Source organism: Halichoerus grypus, chromosome 10, assembly GCF_964656455.1.
Source record: "Halichoerus grypus chromosome 10, mHalGry1.hap1.1, whole genome shotgun sequence".
Taxonomy (NCBI): Eukaryota; Metazoa; Chordata; class Mammalia; order Carnivora; family Phocidae; genus Halichoerus; species Halichoerus grypus.
The window spans coordinates 87,769,012-87,794,536 of NC_135721.1; the positions used below are offsets into that span (position 1 = coordinate 87,769,012).

The 25,525-nt window shown below is 48.9% G+C and overlaps 1 protein-coding gene across 12 annotated transcripts in view; it reads right to left on the reverse strand.

Moving 5' to 3' along the window:
- NPAS2 (neuronal PAS domain protein 2) overlaps window positions 1–25,525 on the reverse strand; it is a 152,482-nt gene that overhangs the window by 80,414 nt on the left and 46,543 nt on the right. For 11 of the 12 annotated variants that reach the window (XM_078056800.1, XM_078056794.1, XM_078056795.1 and 8 more), the window contains exon 2: window positions 1,442–1,495. In XM_078056800.1, the coding sequence (XP_077912926.1) occupies window positions 1,442–1,495 (54 nt within the window). Of the gene's footprint in view, window positions 1–1,441; window positions 1,496–11,724; window positions 11,832–25,525 lie in introns of all 12 variants that reach the window. The other variant, XM_078056797.1, reaches the window with a different exon arrangement.

Consider the following 25,525-nt stretch of genomic DNA (forward strand, 5'->3'; position numbering starts at 1 on the left):
TGAGCCGAAACCAAGAGTCAGACACCCACCGACTGCACCACCCAGGTGCCCCGAGAAAATTCTCAAACATGGAAAGGTGGAGATAAGCGTACGATGAACCGCCCCGTTTCAACAATCCTCGCTCTGGGCCCACCATGTTTCACCCATACCTCTGGCCATTTCCCCTGCTCCCTGATTTTTCGCTAAGGAAATACTTGGGAAATTGACAAGCAAGGCAGACTCCCCCTGTGCCCTGCAATTCACGGCTGGTGGGTCTGGAGTGGCTGAGGACTTGTTCTCATGCCTGCCACCCTTCCCCCCAACAGGAGCCATGGAAGGCAGACACCGAACTGGGGGACCTCTGAGGCTCCACCATTTGCGAGTGGAGGATTCTCTACGTGACAACCAGGCAGTGGGTTCTGTGAAGGGAAGCAGGCAAACCCTTCAGCTCTGCAGCAGTCTGAGAGCCTGTCACAGAGGCCTGGGGGACCCGCCACACACACACACACGCACACACACATGCACACAGTGGCGGGAACAGAAAGAGATGAGACTGGAGGAAGAAGGTTCGTCCTCGGCCTGAGTGAAGGCTTTCCCCGGAGAGCACACTCTATTGCCAGGCCTGTCACCAGCAGCCTGATGGTCTGTAGTCACCTACCAACTGCCTCCATTCACCTGTGTCCTCCTCATGTCCCCTTTATTTCCCCGAAGCCTAGCACAGTAACTGCCCCTGGGGGCGGATTGTGTGACGTCAAGAATATTCGAAGGCTCTTTTCCTTCAAACTGTCAACTCCATGACTCCACACATAGTAGGTATTCAGTAAATGGCCAGTGGAGGAATAAGCAAGGATAGGGTTATAACAGCTTGGACACACCAGCTACCAAGCTAGAATTTCTGGCCAACTCCACGACCACATAAGGTATGGGATCTCCAAGTACGGATGAAGAAACTGAGGCAGGGTGTATGGAAGCGCTTAGTGCACGAGGATGATTATTACTATGTGCTCAATGTGTGGGAAAGATGATTCCTGTTATTGTCCAAAGCCAGGCAGCTCCCACGGTGGGGCCAGGATTTGAACCCAGGGGTGCCCGGTTCCAGCCAGGCTGCCTTCCCGAGCAGTGTCTGTGCTGGAAAAGTGGTAACCAGTGGCCTCTGAAAGGAGACCCAGGTCACCAGGGTTAATACACGAACATGTGAAAAATAAAACCACTTGGCAAGTCCCAGACGATGAGGAATTTCAGGATAAGGAACAAAATCGAGGGAGCTGGTATACATTTCTTTTTTTAGTAGAGCAACTGCAATATATCAAGGACAGTGGATACCAAGAGCATGTCTCCCCGCACCCCCACCCCCCCAAGCCTGTCTTGCTGGTGCTCTCATCCATGCGGAGCGAGGACAAGCATGCTTGAGCCTGGCAGACCACATGAAACGCGCTGAGGCAGGAAAGCCCTGCCTTCTTACCTCTTGGCCCTGTCTTTCTCATCTTCATCCATTAGATTTTCTATGCAGTTTTTCCTGCAAAAAAGAACAGATGATTATTGTTCTGCTTCTAGACCTTTCTTACAGGTCTGTCTGGGTGTCATCATTTTGTTCTTATCTAACCAACAAGCCTGAACCCAGAGCTTCTCAAACTTTTTGGTTCCAGCAAAACCCTTTACACTCTCAACAATTACTGAGGACACTGCAGAGCTCTTGTGTATGCGGGTCCAAACTGAGAAATCTTAAATACGCAAGCACTCATTCCAATAGATGCCAGAGCCGTGCTGTCATGAGAAGTCAAAAGAGCTTCTAGAAATGTTCACTGTATATTCACCAGAGTAAAAAAAAAGGCAAATAATGTGTTAATATTAGGAAAGTTGTTTTGACCTCCCAGACCCCCCAGGGGTCCCCAGATCACACTTTGACAATTGTTGTCTAGACCCAGCTCAATGAAGTATCTGTTTATCTCAGACCTTAAACCTGCAAGGTGCCCGTGACATTGTAAAGGACAGACAGCATTTATATATCTGTTCATTCAAATACACAAACCCCTCTTGCATGCAGCCAGGAAAAAACAGGGCCCGAAAGTACTATAATCCACAGTCCTTCCTTTAAGGCATTTACACTTCCCAGACAGTCAAGGCACACAGATGTGAAAAATTAAGTAACAATCCAGGAATGTTCTTACAGCCCAAAGTCATCAGAGACTACCTCACCGCCCAGAGCCTGCACTCTCCCAGGCGGCTGGTTGGATGTCTTAAGCCTCACAGATCCGGGTTCCTCTGCCACACGCAGGCCTGTGAGTCTTCAGGGGGAACTGGAGGTGAAAGCTGTGGTGGCCGAGCGGGCAGAGTGGCCGGGATCAGGGTGGGGACCCCGGGAAGAGCTGAGTCACCATTGCCCACACGCTTCTGTTCTCAGAGGGTCTGAGGTCAGTACTCCAAACCCGACACTTTGCAAATGCACTAACAGTCTCAATACTTCAAGTTGTAGATATGTTTTAATGGCGCCAATGAATCTTTGTCTAAGATAATCTGGTTGTGTGACTTTGGTCTGATACGTGCACAGGGACGGGTGTGAGCTGGACGCGGAGGGAGAATTTTGCAGCTCCACATGCTTACACTCAGTTTGTCTACACACACACTCCATTCAGTCAATGGCAGCCATGTTTTAGTGATAGATGTGTGAGACACGCCATTAAGCAGTTGAGGCTTGTATCATAATTAAGACGGGGTTACCGCCTCTGTAAACGGGCATGTGCTTCATGTTTTCCAGATGGAATCTGTTCCAAGTTTTAAGACATGAAAAATGTGGTGTCAAGTTAGTGATGCACTAGCCCAGGTCTGTGCTCCCAGGAAAGGGCCGGCTATGCATGTGTCCAGGGCGTGAGCGCAGACCCAGCCAAGCCAAGCCCTTCACCAGGTACCCCCAGACAGAGCAGGTTCATGGGAGGGATGTGGGCTTCACGCTGCTTTCCTGAGGTTCCGGGATCCTGGGATTACTGGGATTACTGGGATTGCTTAGTCAAAATGAAAACTTACAAGTGACTATAATAGCTGTTCTTTATCAACCCCATCTTCTCTGTTTTATATTTGTTGGTCCTTAAACATTTCCTGAATCCATGAAGCCTTGATGACTTACACATACTCTCTCTTCTTCCTTATCCCTCCCATTTCCTTGCCTGATTCTTGTTAACTTGACTCCTGTCTATGCTATTCTGCTCAACTGCACCTGTGTGAAGAGACGGCGCCTAAGCCAAGTTCCCCGGGAGCACCTGCCATGGGAGCTCCACACCTACTGAGCCTATTGTCTCCCATGCCCTCCCCATGGTTTTGTTTTTAAGATTTTATTTATTTATTTGAGAGAGAAAGAGAGAGTGAGCAAGCGTGAGCAGTGGGGGAGGGGCAGAGGGAGAGGCAGACACCTCACTGAGCAGGGAGCCCGATTCCAGAACTCTGAGATCATGACCTGAGCGGAAGGCAAGGCTGACGTTTAACCTACTGAGTCACCCAGGGGCCCCTCCATGGTTTTTTGTTTTGTTTTGTTTTGTTTTAGTACTAAAAAAACTGTGGTGAAATACACATTACATAAAATGTGTCACTCTTTTTTTTTTTTAAGATTTTTTATTTATTTATTTGACAGAGAGAGAGACAGTGAGAGAGGGAACACAAGCAGGAGAAGTGGGAGAGGGAGAAGCAGGCTTCCCGCCAAGCAGGGAGCCCGATGCGGGGCTCGATCCCAGGACCCTGGGATCATGACCTGAGCCGAAGGCAGATGCTTAACGACTGAGCCACCCAGGTGCCCCAAAATGTGTCACTCTTAAGTGGATAGTTCAGGGGGTTAAGTGCATTCACACTGTTGTGTAACCATCACCACCATCTCCAGAACTCCCTTCACCTTGCAAAACTGCAACTCTGTGTCTATCAATCCCTAACTCCCCATTCCCTCTCCCCCAGACCCTGCACTCCGCTTTCTGTCTCTATGCATCTCTACGTCCCTCATGTAAGTGGAATCATACAGTATTGTCCTTCTGTGGCAAGCTTATTTCAATCTCAGCATAATGTCCTTAAGGTTTATCACGTCATAGCGTATATGGGGATTTTCTTCCTTTTTAAGGCTGAATAATATTCCACTATGTGTTTATACCACCTTTTATTTATGCAGTCATCCGTCCACGCACCCTGAGTGGCTTCCGCCTTTTGATTATCACGAGCAGTGCTGCTATGAACACGGCTGTACCCCCCACCCTTGTATTTTTTTTTTTTAAAGATTTTATTTATTCATTTGAGACACAGAGATACAGAGAGAGAGAGCATGAGCAGGGAGAGAGGCAGAGGGAGAAGGAGAAGCAGGCTCCCTGCTGAGCCGGGAGCCCGATGTGGGGCTCGATCCCAGGACCCTGGAATCATGACCTGAGCCGAAGGCAGATGCTTAACCATCTGAGCCACCCAGGCGCCCCCCACCCTTGTATTTTTGAGCCATCCTTTTATTTCATGATGTGGAGGAGCTAGACGGGGCCCAAAGGCACGTAAGCGAGGGGGTCAAAGGGAAGAAAATTTTTTTCTGTGAGCTCTGGTTAAAAGAACAGCAGAGAAGTCTAAGAGGTGGCAACTACTCTTCTCAATTGCATAGTTTGCAATGAGAAGGATTTTGAGCAGCGATTTTCTTTTTTAGGATCACACAGAGCCAGGAAAGAGAAAATGGGGCTCAAATGAAGGCAGAGAAGATTCTGTCTGGGGCTAAGAAAATAACTGTTGATGTGATTAACAATGGAGGGAATCTATAGAATCTTTACTCAGGACAACCACATGTTCTAAGTGCCTTAGACATTTATGAGATCTATGAAATCCCAACAGGAAACGGGACTTCGTGACAAAGCTGTGGGCGGGGTCTAGGGGAACCAAGAGGGACGGTGTAGTTACCTAGGGTTGGTATCAGACAAGCTGTTAACATCTCCGAGGGTGAAGGGACCACAGGGAAACAGTTTCCCAAACCTGGAAGGAGTGTGTCATATAGGGGAGGGGACATTTGGTGGTAGGACGCAGCCAGCCTGAAGAAACCTTTTCATTAAGAGGAGAGTCAAGGGAATAAATACCTCCCCTCTCTCTCCGCCTGTCCCATTAACCGCTGGTGTCTCCTATTGGCTACATACACCACCCAGAACGCTGAGGCAGGGAGCCCATGATGTCATCAGTGTGGGGGAACCCCAGGTGCAGAGAGAAGGGTGGAGAGGTGTGAAGGGGAACAGGAAGGCTACCCAGCATGCCAGTAATGTTCATTCCTGAGAGGCTCTTCCAGTTCTGGGTTTCTTGGATTTTCTGGAACACAAACTATTTGGAATCTTTTAAAACCTTTTACATTTCCCCCAATTTGAAGGATAGGCATCTGCATCTAGGAACTAAACTTTTAAGAAATAATAACACGATAATGATCAGAGGCTGAGGAAAGAGAGCCTGGCAGAGAAGATCCTTGGAACTATTTAAGCCACAAAATCAGTAATGATAGAGTGTAACCCACAGAAGACACTATTCATGAGTCCATACTGATACAAATAAACAAATAAATACAGGGGCGGTTGGTGGCGGGGGGGGCAGATCTCCCTTACACAAGAACTCCAATTCATAAACGTTGAAGGAATGAATACAGGAAACAGAAAATCACCATCAGTACCCCATAAGAATAATTGTTGCAGGAAAGATCCATTGATGGATGCTGGAATTAATACACAAAAGTTTGAGAAGAATCAGGATATCTGCATAGTTTAAACTATCTCCCTCAATGTATTTATTAGTTACAAGGGAGAATGGTAACTTTACAAGTGGAGAAGGTTGGCAGACACCACCTTCCCTAGGGGTCAAAATTAACATCAGCAGTGTAAGTTATACTCAAGTCTTTTGGTGGAGATAAGTGCTCCTTCTCTTGAGTGCTTATACTTAGGAGTTGTAACTGCTGTATCATAGGGTAGCCGTATGCTTAGTTTATTAAAAACTGCCAACTGTTTTCCAAAGTGACTGTACAGTTGTACATTTGCACCAGGAGCATGTGAGAGTTCCAGTGGCTCCTCATTCTTGCCAACACTTGGTATTGGGTTCTTACTTCTAGTTATTCTAGTGGATATGTTGTGGGATCTCACTGGGATTTGAATTTGCATTTCCCTTATGATTGATGATGCTGAGTATCTTTTCATGTGCTTATTGACCACTGAGATAGCTTCTTTTGTGAGATGTCTATTCAAGTTTTTTTGCCTATTTTTTCTTGCTTCTTAAAACTTGGGCTGTTTGTCTTCCTTGTCCTGATTTGTAGAAGTTTCTCTCTTATGCATACAGGACTTTGCCAGATCTAGAGATCAATTTGTCAACATTTTCTCCAAGTCTGTGGCTGGCCTTTTCACTTTCTTTTTTTTTTTTTAAGATTTTATTTACTTATTTGACAGAGAGAGACACAGTGAGAGAGGGAACACAAGCAGGGGGAGAGGGAGAAGCAGGCTTCCCGTGGAGCAAGGAGCCTGATGCGGGGCTCGATCCCAGGACCCTGGGATCATGACCTGAGCCGAAGGCAGACGCTTAACAACTGAGCCACCCAGGCGCCCCTGGCCTTTTCACTTTCTTGATGGTGTCTTTTAAATGTGATAAAGTCCAGTTCATAAATTTTTAATTTCATGGTCAGTGATTTTTGTGTCCTCAGAAATCTTTGCCACTTCAATATCATGAAGAATTACCCTGTTTTCTTCTAGAAGCTTTATCATTTTAGCTTTTACATTAAGATCTATAGTCCATTGTAAATTAAATTTTTTCCCCTCCAATCTGGACATTTAGGTACTCCAGGATCATTTATTGAAAAGTGCACACTTTTTAAATATTTTCTTAGTTTTTACCTAATGTCCTTTTCCTGTCCCAAGATCTCATCTAGGACATCACATTACACTTAATCATTGTGTCTTCTTAGGCATCCCATAGACATGATAGTTTCTCACATTCTCCTTCTTTTGGATGACCTTGACAATTCAGGGGAGTAGCTGTAGAATGTCCCTCAATTTGGGTTTGTCTGATGTTTTTCTCACAGGCTGGGCATATGGGTTTTTAGGAGGAAGCCCACAGTGGCCAAGTGCCATTCTTATGACATCATATAAAGGGTATTAACAGCATCTATCACTGTGACATTGGCCTTAACCATCTGGCTGAGGTAGTGCTAAACTTATCTTTAAACTGCATGTTAGTGACATTTTTACATAGTATGTGCAATAATTTTCTTCAACTTCCAAGATACCCCTTTTCCAGATGAAGAATTGCTAAACTTAAAGTGGTAGGTCCAGTTATCAATCTCAAAAAAGTACAATGAATATACTATCTTCTCTGTTTTTAGGTCTTGATACATAATCATTGAACTTTGATCAGATGGACAATTGGGCCCATTGCTTTCAACTTAGAGGCACTTCACCTGGAAACATATAGAGCACATGATTTGAAGACAGCTAACCTGCTGTTTAGGGAAACTTATTCTGCTTCCCAACTCTGTGGCATCTTGTATTTGTCTATCTTTATGCCAGTTCTACGCGATCTTAACTCCTCTGGCTTTATCGGGATTCTTGGTAGCAATGTAGTGTGAGCTTTCCAATTTTGTGCTTCTTATTTAAGATTCTTGGCTATTCTAGGTCTTTGCATTTCCTTGCAAATTTTTGGAATTTACATTGTCAGTTTCTATAAAAATGCCTGCTGCAACCTTGATTGGGATTGTGTTGAATCTAGATTGTGTAGAATCTAATTTGGGAAAAACTGAAGCTTAAGCATGTTGAGGCCTCTGATCCTTGCATGTGGCTTCTCTCTGCAAAGAGCTAACGGAGTGTATTCAGTGAAGCACTAATGTGATGTTCAGTGATTCAACAGGTAGTTTCCAAGCACCAGGCAACCTGCAAAGCCCCGGCTCTCATGGCTCTTAGAGGGTGGGGGCAGGTAGAGGGGAGTGCGGGCAAGCCACAAGCAAGTACATAAGTAAACACTGTCAGCTGCTTATAACTTCTGTGGAGAAAAATAAAGGAGACTCCCTGGCGGCAGGGGGCGGTGGGGTGGGGTAGGGGTGGGGAGTGCTGTCGTGGGCTGGAGTCTTGCTCTGGTGTTTTAGGGAGTCATAGAAGGCCCACAAATAAGACCACATTTGAGCTATGAACTGAGGGAAGTGAGCCATGGGCATACATACCAGGGAGACTGGACAAAGTTTGTCTCTTGCTCTGGGTGAATGGGAAGGCACCTGAGGTTCTGATCAGAGAGGCGAGAGATAGCTTCCTCAGAGGACAGCTGCAATTCTAGAAAGAATTAAGTCTGTACATGTGAAAGTACCCAGCGCAAGCCTGGCCCACAGCCAACACTCAAAATCAGGTGATCTTCTTTGATGGCAAGGACGAGACATAACGCATCTTTACACATGCCATGATGTCCAGCCTGCTCCTTACCCATATTACGTGCTCAATAAGTATCTGAGGAATGAAGGAGAGAAGGAAGGGAGGGACAGACAGGCAGAGAGGAGGAAAGGAAGGTCAGAGCCAGAGCCAACCCTTTCTGAATTCTGGTGTGATTGACTAACACCGACTCCCACAAATCTCTCAATGACCATGGTTAATCCAGAATGACAGTACTCACAAAGTACATTTAAAGCGACAACTATGTCCTGATGACTAAAAGTTAAAACAAACACTGCCGTGTGTGCAGGAGCTATTAACTAAAGGTAAAAGCCACTCGGACTCGTCAAAGGGGCCAATGGCTCCCTCATCGACCCTCAGCCAGGACAAAAGTCTGAAAAATCAGAATCTCATTTTATCTCCATCCGGTTCTATGGGGAGAATGGGCTGGCTCTGGTTACCTCCCCTTACGAATCAGGGGGCACCACCCAGAAGGGCTGCGTGACCCGCCCATGGACACAGGGCCTGCGGGCAGAGCCCACCCTGGGCTGTGCCTTCTTGGAGCGGACTCAGGCACTTCACCCACAGCCTGCCGCGCATGTGTGGGCTTCTGACTTCAGAGCCAGGCTCATTTACATTTCAGTTCCAACCCACTTACTCTGTGACCTTGAGCAAGTCCCTTAAACTTCCTGAGTTTCTGTTTCCCTCATTCCTTTTTTTTTTTTTTTTTTTAGGTTTTATTTATTTATTTGAGAGAGAGAATGAGACAGAGAGAGAGCATGAGATGGGGGAGGGTCAGAGGGAGAAGCAGACTCCCTGCCGAGCAGGGAGCCCGACGCGGGACTCGATCCCAGGACTCCAGGATCATGACCTGAGCCGAAGGCAGTCGCTTAACCAACTGAGCCACCCAGGCGCCCTGTTTCCCTCATTCCTAAAGTGAGGCTGACACCCACCAGGCAGAGATGGTGTGAGCCGTCAATGAGAAGTATGTCTGCATGCATGGGTGCAAAAGGGACCAGCAGGATGCTTGCAACCAGGCCTCAAGGGGAGTCCTGTCCATCCCACGCCTGCCTCCCGTTAACGGTCCTAGCCTTTACATTCCCACTGGGGGCCTGAGCCCCTGCTAAGGCAGGTGACTCCAGGCTCGTTCTTTCTTCTTAGCGGCCTTAAATTTCAATGAACACACTCTCTGCACAGCAGGAAGGTCACCGCAGGGTGAATGGAGCCACACAGACCTAACATTTCCGAGAGGTGCTCCCGACCAGAGAAAGGGAGGACTGTGTGGGTGGGAAGAGTATGTTACCAGCCGAGAGGCACCCACAGATGGGTGCTTCTGCCCCACCTCCAGAGACCACGTGTGGCTGCCAGCAAGCAGGGTGGCTGGAGACCGCCAAGCAGGATGGGGTGGGTAAAGCACCTTGGGCTAGGCCCAGGAAGCAGCCCAGCTGCAGAATCAAAGCAAGGCCAGTGAGCACGGGCTGGGCTCGGGAAGTCCCCACCCGCTGCTAGAGGAGGCAGAGCTAGCGGGACACACGGGGTCTCTGAGCTCCTGGGGCTGGCATCCACCTCTGGGAAGAGGAAAAGGCCGTGGTGGCCTGGAGTCGCCAAGCTGAAGCCCTGCTTCCGCCCTTCAGCTGCTCTGTGTGACCTTGGGCAAGGAGGTGTGCTGCCCGTCCTCGTGCCTCACCGGGGACAGTAGGGCCTTCTTCATTGCGCGGTGACAAGAAGAGAGTGAGAGAATTGGTGAGAAACCCCCAGCACAGGCCCCGGGCACAAATCCTCAAAAATGTCTAGCTGCTATTGATCACAATATCAGTAATGATAATAAGCTAAATAGTAGGCAGTAGAAACTGGTACTTAAGCTTATAAAATGTCTTTGATCAGAGTGGGATTATTGTTCCTGTCTACCAGAGTTGAAAAGTGTGTGTGTGTGGGGGGGGGCATGGCAGAAAGACAGACAGACATGCCCACACACTGCCTGGAGTGGTGGTCCTGCCCAAGGTGGTGGGTGGTAACTCAGCAGAGACCTAGGTCGTTGTCAGGCTGGGAGGGAGGGAAAGAAGGGAACGGGATAAACACAGAATGACTGAGGATGTCCTCAAAAAATGGCTATTGACCTTAATTGAACTGAAGAACAAAAGTGAGGTCTGCAAGTGACATTTTCATTACCTAGGTGAAATTTCTACACTAAGGGTTCTGGAACGTTCTTTATCACAGCCACCTACTGCCCTATAACGGATTGAAACTCTGGCCCTTGGTGAACAGTGACCAACAAATGGCAGCGTGCTTGTTTTCTCATGGCACATCTGCCCTGGGTCCCACAGTGTGTCAGCAGTGAGATGGGAGGCAAATGAATCATTTAGGCAAAAGCAGCTGTAAACAATATGTAAATGAATGGGTATGGTTGTGTTCCAATAAAACTTTATTTACAAAAACAGGCTGGGGGCCAGATAGAATCACTAGAATCACTACTCAGCCTTCCTCTTCAGGGTCTTTTACTTTCTAACTTTTTGTACAGCCAGGATAAGCCAGTGGGTCATTCCATATCATCTTGAATTTTCTTCCAAATGACTATTATAAGCCTGTTGTGTTGCAAGGCCATTGTTTTTATAAAATGAAATCATGACATTTTCAAATTGGCTGAGAAATGGTTTGAATTATAGGACCCAACTTATCTGGAGAATGCTAATATTCCTCCCCACCGTACCGACCAAACCTGGTGAATTTAGTTCATTAAAAAGAAAAAAAATATATTAAAAACAAGAATGTGTTGAAATCAAAAGGGGCGATACCAAACACACGCATGCCCCCCCCCATCCACTGGGGTTTATTTACTGTCAACAGTGAGTGTGCCTTCTGTCCTCCCAGTCAGCCCCTGGTGAGGGGACCGCATGTCGTTTCAGATTAACATCTCTATCTTCTATGTGCGAACTTGGTAACAATTTTTCCTCATTATATTTAAGAAATAGAAAGGCTTTGAAAAACAGTCACTGATGAACTGCCATGCTTACTTGTCTCCCTTTGTCCTTTGGGGGAGGCTAGGAAATAACTTCCACATTTTAATTCTTCCTCTCCAGGGAATGTTGTTTTGGTTGCAATGATTCATTTGCTGGGGGAAAAATAGCTTTTCTAAAGGAAACGGGCAGTAAAAATCTGAGCGCCACCCGCTCCTACAGTCCGAATTCCCCTCCACCTGAGAAATGCTCTCCACACTCTGGCACATTCAGCAACTTGGAAAATGCATGGTGGACAGGCCCATCCGTCGTCCCCCTGGCCACTCCGGCGAGTCCCCCATGCAGCTGTGCCTCCAGAGCCTTGCTGGGGGGCCTCACGGGGCCCGGTTCCCAGATGTTACCGAGATGAGATCCCCCACCTCAGCGAGCTTCCACGAACACACGAGAATTGATACCACAAGCTTCTCCACGGTCAACACTTCAGCTTTATCTGTCAGTTATGATCATGAGTCCCACTTCCAAGGGTCTGATGATTCATTATTCAGGGAAAGAGCAATGAAGGAGGGGATAGAGAAAGTTAGAAACTTCGTTATTAAGTAAATTTACAATGACATCGTTCGGTCAGCAAAGAACTTCCAAAATAAAAAGCATCTCGATATCTGGATATTAGGTTCATCCTCACGGGACCTATTATTCTTGCAACCTTTGGATCTTATGTTCCAATCACTTCAGATTCCTTTCAGAGGGCCCCTTTATAAAGAGTTTAGCCTCCACAGCGAAAACCTGAGTCAACTAGAGAATCCGATGGGGGACAGTGTGTGGTCAGGGTGTGGACAATAGATGCCTATAAAAATCAGCAAGAGGGGAAGAGGAGATTTATGAGTCATGCTCAGAGCTGAGTCAGTGAAAGCCTTTGTTGGGAACCGCTCGTCAGCTGCCACTGACAAACTGAAATGGATCCATAAAACCCTGCTCCAGCCAACATCTCCCCTCCACGTAACCGTTGGTACTAATGCTCCTTCCGGCCTGGGAACACTCATCCTCATTGTGCTCAAGTTTGCAAGGACAGCCAAAGGAATAGATGCCCTTGAAATAAGAGGCCAGGCCTGTTTTGGACACCCAGGCTGTGGAATTTGGGGTTTCACATCAGAGCTTCAAATAATGTTTAATCAAAATGTGGGATGTTTCACGCGAACTGCCAACGGTGGGAGGCAACACGATTAATTTGGGAGCCGACAGGATCTAAGTTTGAATGTCCTTTGCCTTCTTCCCTTCACAGCGTGGTGGCCTGGACAGAGCCTCGAGAAGGACTACCTCACTGCAAATGCGGGATGATGCCCACTCTCCCCCGTCCATGTGAGACCCAAGAGGGCAGCTCACCCCTGCAAAGCACTTAGCAAGGGATGGTGGGCAAGAAAGCTGAATCGCCTCCTTTTTTCACAGCACGGAGGTCAGGAACCTGACTCTGCGGCGAGAGCGGGCCCGGACCTTCAGAGCTGCACACCTAACACCACACTCCTCGTTGGTACAAACGGCCTTACGTTGCGTCGCCTTCCCTCTCCTCTCATTGAAAGATTTTTCTTTTCTTTACAATTTCAATGGGCAATGCAGTCTGCTGTCTGTGAAAAGCCAGGCAGCTCCTGCCAAGCCCGTGGGCTGATAAGAGGCCATGGGAGCACTCTTCGTGCTGTGAGACCCTATGGTGACTTGTTGTATTGACCGTGTTCACTTTTCACAGGCATCCCCGGAGTTAGAGCCCCTGGTGTTCCTGCTGTTGGCTCCCTGTGGTACAATTCAGCTGGGAATAATTCCCCCCGGGGAGGGGCTGCTGGCCTGTGGGGTCTTCCTCTGCGGTGGGGAGTGCTGACAGGTACATCCAAGCCGCCTGGACAGGCCTCCCCACCCGACCCGAGTCTGGTTGTATCTGGTGCCCACGGTCGGGAAATGGGCCTTGACCACTGACACTCAGACCTGTTGAAGCAGAGGGTGGCCTCGTGCCTGCTCAAAGTGACCGCTCCTGTCCTGGGTGCCCCGCCCCGCGTGTGCCTCTGTGAGCATCTGGCCCGATAACACTGAAGAAACTGCGAGAGAAAGTAGGAGCCACAGTCACCAATGCCACAAGGGGCCCGGCCAGGGGGCGCCCCGAGGAGACGTCCAGCCCACCCACGGCAAGCAGCCCCTAACTGGGGGAGGGGCAGAAGGAAAAGGGGTGCCCCTGCCAGTGAACAAGCTGCCTTCATGAGATGTAAAGCAGGCAGGTTCTGTAGAAACAATTCCATTTCTGGATGCCCCACCAGCTTTGGATGGAGGGTGATTTCCAACATAGACTCGTGTCCTTCCCTCCCTCGCTGGACACCTGCCTTCCATTTTCCCTTCCAGAAACACACAGCCCCTTGCACACACGGAGTCTGAGGAAAGGCCTGCCCTACAGACACAAACACAGACCAAGAAGCCCCAGCCCCGTGAGAGAAGAGGCTCCAAGCACTTCCACCAGGAAGACCTCAGCCGACGGTGGGGGAATCACTACCCGAGACAGGCTTGTTCATCAAGCGAGCAGAGAGTTGTCAGCAGGTCCAAAAAGGCCCGACTTTCACACCATTTAAAGGCCAATTGGGTTGTGCCCTGGCAGGACTAGAAACCTCCAGTTTCCCCACTTTGTACATTCAGATATTCATGTTGTAAATGAAAGGTATTTTAGAAGATCTCTCTCCTCCCATCTGGCCCGATAACACTGAAGAAACTGCGAGAGAAAATAGGAGAAGTCTATTTTTTCTTTTTTAAAGCAAAGCCTGTGTTCTCGCCTCTCCTGCATGTCCAATGAAGTGACCCCGGGAAATGCACCATTCGCCCTCTGGCCTGACCCTCCCAGGGGGTGGCGCCTTCACGGTGTCCAGGAGGGTTTCAGACACGAGCCCCATGGTGAGGACGGTTCCGTCAGGGCTTCGCCATCGGAAAGGGCAGGCCCAGGACACCGTTCATAAGGCATTTTGCTATGCACAAATACAGGAGGAGTTAGTGAAAAAGATAAAGCGCTAGCTTCTGGCTTTCTCGTATGTCAGCTTATTTAATCATGCCTATCTGATCCCACGAGTTTTTTCCCTGAACAACTCTAACAGACACTATCCTACGCCCACAAGCAGCAACGCAGCAAGATTTCAGCAAAGAATAAAAGCAGTAAGCGTGTGTTATGTGTTTGCAGGGGGGATATGCACACCTACTAGTGCACACTCCCCTTGGCTCGGAGGACACACTCCACGTTCCGGAGCGTGGCATCCATGCTCAGCCCTGGATTGACCAGCTGCCACCCCCTGTCACACCGTCCCCTCCTCCATCCTCGTCCCCTGACAACTACACTGGCAACACCATCCTCTTCCTCCCTCCAGCCTTGGTCCCATCCAAGGCTAGGGAAGCACCCCTACTCCCGCCCCCACGTCTGCCATCCTTACCTCATTACAACCTCTATTTGTTTCTGCGGGGCCTTGGCCTTAGCCGGTCACCCCTGTGTCCCCCTGCCCCCGCCACACACACACTGGAAGGCAGCCCCCTCCAGGGAGGGCAAGCACAGTTCCCATCCTCTCTGCGTCTCAGCAAGCAGAGGTTCCCGGGGCTCAGTACAGGTCCCCAGTAAGGAGATACGTGGCCAAAGAGCTTCCATTTAGAAATCTGTTTTTAAAGTTTGGAGAGAAGCCTTGGTTCCCAGCAATCATTCACCACGCCACAGGATCTCCAGGAGACAGGCCGAACTGGGACACAGGATGCCCTGCACTTGGACCTGTCCCCGCGTCACCTCGGGTGCTGGGCCCTAACCCTTTAGACTAATGGAAAGCAGGGCAAACAGATTAAACCACGTTCACCCAGAAGACTGCCATCTGTACGACTCGGAAAGCTCCTTGCTCTGCCCAGCCCCTCTGGACAACGCTAAACAGGCTTAGCCTGCTGTGGGCAAACAGGAAAAGTAGGTCAGCTCAGCAGCACCAAGCACCGTTGATGAACTACTGATGTGCGTGCCGGCTCACAGCCCAGGCCGGGCGGCTCGGGCCAGCCTCCAGGGGGCAGCCAGGGGACCCAGGTAATGAGGGAAATTCAAAGAAAGCTGGAGAGTTGGTTTAAAAGAAAAAAAAAAAAAAAAACCTGCACAAAAAGGACAGCGTGGCCTGACACCCACTGCCACTTTCCTGTCTTCAAAAGGCAAATCCATTCGAGTCTTTACTGCAGTGAAAGAGCTGCTTCACCTGCACAGGTGCGCCGCCCTGACCCTCTGCGAGAACACGGTGCCCACGGGCGGCACTGCCGCCGGGCCGGGGTGCGGGGGCTTCCTCCACCTGCCGCGTCTTCCCCCCAACACCCCCACGGCTCCCGGTGATCACCAGATGCTCGCTGGGGGCAAGGACAGATTTGGGTGGGCGGCGCCAGGACCAGCGGGCCCAGGAGCCCGTGCTGGAGAGGGGGCGCTCTCCTGTTGCTATGTCCCCCGCGTTTGGTCCAGCCTGCAGCTGTCCAGACGGAAAAACCACCCCTTCGGGCCTCTTGGGCTCAGACGCTGGACAAAGCCCTGGACACGACGAGGCAAATTCCCCCGAGGCCCAGGTGATCTAACCTACTTCCAGGAGCTGATGTCTGAAATCCGGTTTTCTCAGAAGGGCCCAGCACAAACCTGGAGGTGATGCTGGGGTCCCGGGGGGTCAGGTCCTGCTCCCCAGGACTCCCAGGAGGGACAGGACCCCTAGCTCAACCCTCAAATAGTTTACTGGTGCCCCCAGAGCAGGAACAAACAGAAGTTAGTCTTGGGGGGGGGTCCCAGAGAAGTTTCTCCACAGAGCGGTGGCCTTGTGTCTCAGGCCAGGCCTCGGTGACAGAATCTGTAAATGCAGATATGTATAATTTTTAGAAGGCTTTCTTCTAAAATGCTGGACATTGTTCCCTCTTTATTTCAGTTCTGGGACAGAGGTATCACAAGGTCTTGTCAACAAACCTTTTAGAAACACTCAGCTGTGAAACCCCACGACTTTTAGAATGTTCACCCACCCTCTTTCAGAAACGACCTGATCTGAAAATTTTTCTCTTTAGCATTTTCAAGAACAAAAAGGCAGAAAGGGCATCCCTCGGCCTTTGCAAGTCAGTCCTTCCTTCCTTCTTCCTCCTGGCCCTTGAGCCTTTGTTCACGCATTCACTTAGCACATAGCTGTGCCCTGGACGGATGAGGATCCGCGGGCAAAGAGGCAACAACGCAGCGTTGTTCAAAACGCGGCTCTGACATTTCACTAGCTGAGTGACCTCAGGCAAGTTACTGCACCTCTCTCTGCCTTCACAGAGCAGCTGAGACTTAAGGACACAATACCCATAAAGCACCTCAAATGTGAGCTCAATTAATGTTAGCTCAGGCGGTTGTTACAACAGCAATCCTAGGAACCATTCAAAAGGTGGGGCGCCTGGGTGGCTCAGATGGTTAAGCATCTGCCTTCGGCTCAGGTTATGATCTCCAGGTCCTGGGATCGAGCCCCGCGTCGGGCTCCCTGCTCAGCAGGGAGTCTGCATCTCCCTCTTCCTCTGCCTCTCCCCAGGGCTCCTGCTCTCTCTCTATCTCTGTCTCAAATGAATAAATAAAAAGAAATTCTTAAAAAAAAAATAAAGGTGCTATTTCACATTTAAATAACAGACACTAATCATGGACATCAATTAGCTTATTTTTTAAATTGCAAAGATATTTACCAGCTGCCAGGAAACCCACAAAACAAGTCCTTTTAAATGTCCCTTGCAATCCAAAAGGTTCCTGTACTAAGGGACTTGAGCTTGCATAAGAGTATTTTCCTGAAGAGCTGGTGATAAACAACATTTCTGTGAACTGAATCATACTTTAAATGTGTGAGTGGCTCAGGGCCCACGCGCTGGAGGAGTACAGAATCCTACCCTCACTAATGATCCTTCTGCAATGCAAAGCTCATCACCCTCAATTAGTCTGCTTAACAGAGTATCGTACACCTGCTTTCCATTAGGGCCACGACTAACTGCAATTTTTTTTTAAACTTTGTAATTCGGGGTAAAACTGGGGGAAGGTTGGATTCCTTCTATGGTTTTAAATAATTAATTTTACATTTTTAGCCATATTTAACGAAGTTGGAAGTGAAGTGCTGTTCAAATACATGGAGTGCACATTAGTCAAATCTACTCTTCAATGCATTATTATTAATTCAGTGCAGCCGCAGCATCTCAAAGCATGTCTGATTTACTTGCTTAGTTAACTAAATAATTCTGTATGTTTAGTGGTGTTACATTCTTATCTTTACCTAAATTAAATCATGCAGTTTTCAATCCCCAGAGTACACTAAATTCTTGAGTCTAAGAAAAAACAATCAGATTCTTTAGAACAAAACCAAACAATCACTCCAAGGTCACACTAACATTTTTGGATGTCGTAAACGTAAACACATAAATTTCATTTTCTGCAAACTTGTTTGAAGGAAAAGGAAGCCAACAGACAAATAAATAAAACAAAAGGCGATGTCTGGTTTGAATGAAAACATGTACAGATTTTCTCATTGTTTTCTGACGGAGAAGCAATGCATATTTGTTGCAATTCATTCCTTCTTTCATTAAGAGTAAAAAGGTAGGGGCGCCTGGGTGGCTCAGTCGTTAAGCGTCTGCCTTCGGCTCAGGTCATGATCCCAGCGTCCTGGGATCGAGCCCCGCATCGGGCTCTCTGCTCGGCGGGAAGCCTGCTTCTCCCTCTCCCACTCCCCCTGCTTGTGTTCCCTCTTTCGCTGCGTTTCTCTGTCAAATAAATAAAATCTTTAAAAAAAAAAAAAGAATAAAAAGGTAAAGGATCTTAGACCACTTCTCATTAAATAAAGTCAAGCTCTCTATTATACAGGTATTATATATGTGTGGATACATGAAATTAAATATATATATAATTTAAAAAATAAAATGGCAATAAGAATTACTAGATCCTTCCTCTTTCTCCTAGAAATATTTTCTCTCTTCTTTACCGACACTCTCACTCATTTGAGATTTCTTCCTCCTTCACGTGGTTTAAAGTGTTTATTCTGCCTTGCTCCAGAGCAGAAGCCAAGTTCATGACTATGTAGGAACGACACCAGGCCAGCCCCCTCTGGGGAGTGGTCCGTCTCTGGCCCTACACTTGCAAACATTTGGAGGTTATAAAAAATTATATTAACAACATCATAGCCCTTCTTAGCCATGATCACAAGTGAGGTTTTAACAATGTATGGGTGTGTGCGTGTGTGTGTGTGCGCGTGCACACGCACGTGGCGTTCCCATATGTTGTTGCATGGCAACATGGTAAGACGGCAACACAGTAAGATTTACACCACTGTGAGGCCAAGAATCCCAGGGGCAGGAAGAACACCCCGCATCAGAGAGGGGATTGTGGTGAGTTGTGCAAAGCATATGCTTTCCTCTTTCTGTTGTCTCTTATCTTGGTTTGCTTTCTGATAAGTTCCTAAGTGCCCTCGTACGGCCAGGAGGAGAAGACTGAGAGTGTGACTTGGGTTTAGACAAAGAGGAAGGAACTGAATTCAGGAAGAACAGCCTCATAGAAACTTTAAAATGCTGAAAAATAGAGTGGTTTCATGCACGAGCAAGCAGCTTGAACAATGACCCACAGAGCTGTAGCCACAGATCTGGGTTTGGAAACCAGAATTCAGAACCAGGGTAAAGTTCTCTCAAACACCTTCCCTGCCCTTGGGGGACTTTTAAGGGGACAGGATGAGGAGATAGGAGGCCAGAGCTGGGCTCCCCATGCTAGGAGCTGCTCTTCTTTCTGCAAATTCACAAAAGGCCTCAGGGCCGCACACCACCATCCAGGGGAGTGAGAGAGACAGGAAGACTGCTCTGTGTGATGGGGCCTCATCAGCGGGAAGGTGTAACCCTGTTTTTGGACTATCTTTGTGCTGTCTTAACCCTGGGTACCTAACTCCTTCACATCCTGGAGCATGTGGCTGCCTGACGTTCAGGTCCGTGCAGCTACGGAGTGCGTCTCTGACACGCCCCTCCGCAAATGAGTCAGACATGGGTCACGGGCACGACTTCCGGTCTTCTCTCAGGTGCTGATGCTCTCAGTCGGGGATGACTAGAATATGAATCCATTCTGACCCTGTAGGACCTTGCTTGCACCACCTGTGACCAAGTTTGCTGATGGCCTGGCATAAACACAGTCACTGATGACGACATCCAGCCCTGGTGGATCCCAAAAGTCCTTTGTTTTTTAGACGGGGGTCAGTTAAAAAAAAATTAACCTTCTATCTGAAAGTTGGTATTAAAGGAGTAAAATGGCAATCGTTGTGGGTTGTCTGTGCTGTGATGTCTGGGTGCAAATTCTTCCTCTATTTGTTTCTATTCCAGTCCATTGCAGACTCTGGTGTTCTTGTAGGATGATTAGCTATGCTTCATGTGTAGGGCGCACATGACTCCAAGTGATTTCCCACTGGTTAGGTTGGTTTCCTTTTCTTACAGATGAAAGCAACCTCTACTTCCAAGTCTGTCTGATTTCACGCTGATTCCTTTAAAAAGGAATTCAGATAAACAGAACAGGCTCCTCCCCTTGCCCAGCCAAGGAGCTGTCTGCTCCACACTTTGAAGCTTCCAGAGAGAAAGTATGAGAGTGTGCATGTGCGTGTGACTTCATACAGGCGAGACAGAGGGTCGCTGGGTCACACAGCTCTAGAATACAACGTGAACCATGCCTCCCCCATTTGGGGATGCACAGTAGCCCCTTCCTGCCATCAGGAAAGCACCAGGGAATCAGTCCATACAGAGTTTGTGAGGATCCCACAGCTATTTTTTTTTTTTTAAATTCAAGGGAACAGGTGATGGTGGTCGCAAAGAGCTACGTATGTGGTAACATGACAGCACGAGACACACACGTTGTACCAGGATCCGTTTCCTGGTGCTAAGCTGTAGGCACTGGGGGAATCGGGCGATGGGTACATGGAGCACGGACTGCTTTGCAACTTCCTTTGAATCTATAATTACTGCAAAATGTAAGTTTTTCAAGAGTAAGGGAGCAGCAGATGGCAGTAAAAGCGCTGAGCAGTGAGGAACCGTCCAGTATAAAGCCCCAAGGCCAGGGATGGGTCTTCCACTCTCTCCAGGCCCCTCCTCAAGCAGGTCCATCCAGCCTGGGGAAGTACCCTGCACCAACACCTCCCGGGTGTGGAGAAACGAGACCCCATTCTGTCCCTCTGCTTGTTTCTGCTGGGTGCCACCGACGCTGGGATGAGAAAGCCAGGACTCAGACATTTCAGACCCTGCCTGTTCTTTATTGCTTATTCTATTGATTGCTCTTCCAGCTCTCGGTTTTACCAAGCATTGCAACACCCAGAGCCTGTCGACTTCTAAAAGGTAACTTGGCAAATAAGCCCTGCTGCCAATTCACATGTTTGGGACCGAGCAGTTGAAGTGTCAGGAGTACATTCGAGAAGCATGGTGACCCTCAGTGGCCAGCTTGCCCTTCTCCCAAACCTTCCCTCTACCAGCCATACTTTCCTTTCTCATTACACTGCGGTGTGGCCCTGTAGGGTCACCAAGATTCTTCAGCAAGCTCTTGCAGGAAAGAGACCTGGGGCCCTCGGCTGGCCCATCACCCAGGCCATAGGAGACTTCTTCCCTTCCATCTTGGGCTCCACAGGGCTGCTCCCCTCTTTACTAATGAGGAATCCAGAGCAGAAGACGTTAAGGTCACACAGCCTGAAAATGTCTCATTGGTGTTGGCTGGTCATGCTGGGAACAATATTTGCCAAACTTAGAAGAGGGCTTGCTGCACCTGCCCCTTGGCTCCCCACTCCAGCACAACAGAAACAACGGGCTCCTCCAGCTCCCCCTCCAAGGGCTCCTTCCCTTGGGCATCCCCGCCTGGCCTCCACCCTTCCCCACCTTTACAGGAGCTGCCGCGTATCTTCATCCTTGTTCCCACTCTCACCAGTACCATCTTCAGCGCGGCCCCCGCCCCCCAATCACAACACAGAATACGGCACAAAGTCTGAACTAGATCTGGAGACAGAAGCGTGCCCACGGAAGCTCAGGTGCGTTTGGCACCTGAGAGTCTGATACAGCAGAGGGGGCCCTGCGTTTCCACCATCCTTTGTCTCTTCTTCCTCAGCACATCAAAGACTGACTCAGCCTGGGCTGTGGGCAAGGCATCGTGGGCGGCAGGAGGGAGGTGGGGAGGCAGTCCGACATGAAGGAACAGGCTCTGGAGCCCGGTGGAGGGGGCCCCGGATTAGGCACCACGAGACTGGCACTGCCAGCAGCCCATGGAGTGAGGGAAGCCTTCTGGGCCTCAACCTCCTCTTCCAGCAAACAGCGACACGGTGTCACCTGCCGCAGTGGCTACTCGCGATTGTTCAGGAGCTAAGATGAGAAAAGCAGTTCCAAGTGTTTTGGAAATGAAGGTCTACAGTGGTGTTTGGCACTGTAGAAACGTACACATCCCCCTGGGATCGTGCTAGAGGGCAGATTCTGATCTGGTGCGGCCTGGGGAGGGCTGAGATCCTGCATTGCTCACCAGCGCCCGGGAGCCCCTGGAGCTGCGGGTGCGCTGCTCACGCTGGGCAGTGAGGCTCGCAGGGCGCGCAAGGCCCCACCGTCAGGAAGATAGAAGTGCCTGCTGCGGTGGAGGGGTGGCAGGAGGGACACCAGAGGTCACCTCTTCCACCTAAGACAGATGGACACCCGGGAGCCTTTTTCCGGACGTGCCCAGGGTGGAGAAGCAGCACCATCCACGACACGCCATCGACTGCGCGCTAAGTCTCCTCCATGGAGGGGGGTGGGGGGACGTGCTACTGTCCCTAGCAGCCTCTTCCACTTCCTGTTAGTTGAACTCGTTAGAAAATTCTTCCTACTGAGACAAAATACTACTGTCCCTCCCTCCCCGCCCCCGGGGCTTCTATTCATTTCTTCTTGCTATGTGTCCAGGGGCTATCCAGAATGACAGCACTCAGATTAGATTATTGCTATTTTTAGGGGCACCTGGGTGGCTCAGTCAGTTAAGCATCTGCCTTGGGCTCCGGTCATGATCTCAGGGTCCTGGGATCGAGCCCCACATCGGGTTCCCTGCTCAGCCGGGAGCCTGCTTCTCCCTCTCCCTCTGCCCCTCCCCCATCCCCACTTGTGCTCTCTCTCTCAAATAAAATCTTTAAAAAAACTATTAAATTATTGCTATTTTTAAAAACTGAAGTGTAATTCACTTAACATGTAATTAACCATTTTAAAGCGTACACTTCAGTGCTGCTTACTGCATTCACAAGATGCGCAACCACCACCTGTCTCTAGATTCAAAACTTTGTCATCACCTCAGAGAAACCCCCTGTACCCATTAAGTCACTGCTCTCCATTCCCCTTCAAACCCCTTTCCGTCTTGATGGATTTGCCTATTCTGGATATAGGATATAAAAGGAATCATGCGACACGTGACCTTTTGTCTCGGGCTTCTCCCGTAAATGAAATGTTTTCAAGGTCCATTCACGTGGGTGCCTGTTTCAGAATTCCCTTCCCTTTTAAGGGTTCATACTATTCCATTATATGTTTATACCACGTTTTGTCTCTTCATTCATCCATTCATGGACACTTGGGCTGCGTCCACCTTTTGGCTGCTGAGAACAATGCTCCTACGGACGTGGGTGTAAGTTTCCGTGTGGACACATGTTTTCATTTCTCCTGGGTGTATACCCAGGAGCAGAGCTGCTGGGTCATATGCTAACTCCACGTCTAACTGTTTGAGGAACCACGAAACTTTGCCACAGCAGCTGTTACAGTTTACAACAATATATGAGGGTTCCAATCTCTCCACAGCCTTGTTATTTTCCGCTAATATTTTTTTTCTTTTTATTAAAGCCATCCTAGGGATGGCATCAGCTCTCAAGAATCAGAGAAAGGTGATCTTGTCCCCCCAGAGACCTGTCTGTTTCAGGCCAAATATCCTCGGGTGCCCCCTCCACTTGATCGTTAAGGAGCCTCCTGAAATGCTGTCCTTGGAAGTAAGCAGGGTGTGCCCTGCTGTGACCGGACTAGAGTTCGTGAGCACAGGTGGCCAGAGGCCCCCCAAAGCTGGCTCACTCAGGCATACAGTCTGTGATCACTCTCCCTAAGCTGCTGTAGCACATGCCTTGCTCCTTGTTTGTGATTATTTTTAACCTAAAAAATGTGAAAGCCTTTTGCAAAGAGTTCAACAGGATATTCTTGTCCTGATCAGCTTGGCTCCCGCATTTCTAGAGATAGGTGCTCTCGGTGGCCAGGCCATACCGAATTTGGGAGTGAGGAGTCAGGGGAAGCTGATTCTAAGAACATTACAACCTCGGATTTGAAGTCAAATGCCTCCCAATGGGTCACCTTTAAATCTCAGAGATTGGAAGAAAAGAGAAAAATGTGATCCACCAAATCTTGAATATTTAACTACTATGTGAAGCAAATTATTCATATCTACTAATATGTGCCCCAGAGGTATTTTCTATTGCACTTTCATGAAAAGGTTTAGAAGGCATTTTGTCCTAAATAATTTACAGATACCTTAAAAAAAATCAGTGGTAACATTTAAAGCCCAGGTTATATTATTTGAACTTGGATACATTTCAAACAAGTAAACATCACTCCCTTACAGCTGGGTATCATTGAGAATCTACAAAATCAACACCAACAAAATTAGCCAACTTTTCTTGCAAACAAAAGAGGGAAGTGGGGGGCCTGGGTGGCTCAGTCGGTTGGCTCAGTCGGTTGAGCGACTGCCTTCAGCTTGGGTCATGATCCTGGAGTCCTGGAATCGAGTCCCACATTGGGCTCCCTGCTCAGGGGGGAGCCTGCTTCTCCCTCTGACACTCCCCCCTCTCGTGTGCTCTCTCTCTCTCTCTCTCTCTCATTCTCTCTCTCAAATAAATAAATAAAATCTTAAAAAAAAAAAGCATCTGCCTTTGGCTCAGGTCATGATCCCAGGGTCCTGGGATCAAGCCCCCACGTCGGGTTCCCTGCTCAGCAGGGAGCCTGCTTCTCCCTCTACCCCTCCCCACTGCTCTCTCTCTCTCACACTCTATCAAATAAATAAATAAATAAAATATTAAAAAATAAAAAAGAGGGAAGTGACCTCGATTTGGCTGGCAGATAACCAAGAGTGTATATTCTTATTGAGCCTAATGACCACACAAGGCCATTGCAGATAAGGCTAAAACCATCTTTGGTTTTGAAGAAGCCAAAGTACTCTGTGCCTTTCTTCTTCTTCCTTCAGTTTTACAGGTAGCTGTTTTTCTCTAGCTTGTTGTTGTGGAATTTTCTCATGCTTTTAGCCAACACTGGAAAGGTAAGCTGCTAGCTTTCCAGGTTCTCAGCTGTTCCAAAGCATGCCAATTGTGTTGGGGGTGATCCTGTCTCCTCTTGGCCTGTAGCCTTCTCGATTAGACATGGAAATAGGGACCAGACCTCTTTGGTTCTTCTATCAGCTTTGTCTCCCTTGTCTGTCCTCTCTCTGGTCACCAGGGTCACCTGTCTCTTTGTGGCTGCCGCAGTTCCGCTCTTCACAGCACTTCTCCCCTGAGCACCTGAGAGCAGGGCACCACCTCCACCTGCACGTCTGGGGTAAGAGTTAGGGCAGGCGGAGGGGCCCGCTGGGCTGGCTGCCTTCTTTAGGAGCTCAGCATGCAACGCCCTGTGACCTGTTTTGCTGTGTCTTTCGGGCAGATGAGATGGCCAAAGCGATGGCTTTTAGCGAGGCGCGGCTTTCCTAAAAGACCAGCATGCACACCACGACTGCTGTCAAGGGACAGCAGTCTGGCTTCCAGCTACTTCCCTCTCCACTCACCAGGCACCACGTTCACATCTGAGCTCTTTTCTCACTACCACTGATGGAAAATAACTGGTTAAGGCCATGCTTCTCAAGTCTGGCTGGGCAGCAGAGTTACTTGGAGAGCCCCTAAAATACAGACCCCTGGGCCCCTCAGAGATTCTGACGCCCGGCCTCTTTGGGGAAGGCCAGGTGCGGAAGCAGGAGGCTGACACCTGATTTCATGTTCTCCGGGGGCGCCTACCAGAAGTGAGGGCGGCACCGACACCACGCTACACCAATCTGGAGAGCAGCGGAAGGAGCCCCTTACTGCAGGCCTGGGGGGTGAGCCATGGCTCTGCTGCTCCACTCAATGCATTCTGGTCCCTCAACATGGTACTGGCCTGGTGCTTTGGTTCGAAATGTTTGATTGTCCTGTCTCCCCTGAAGAAATGCCG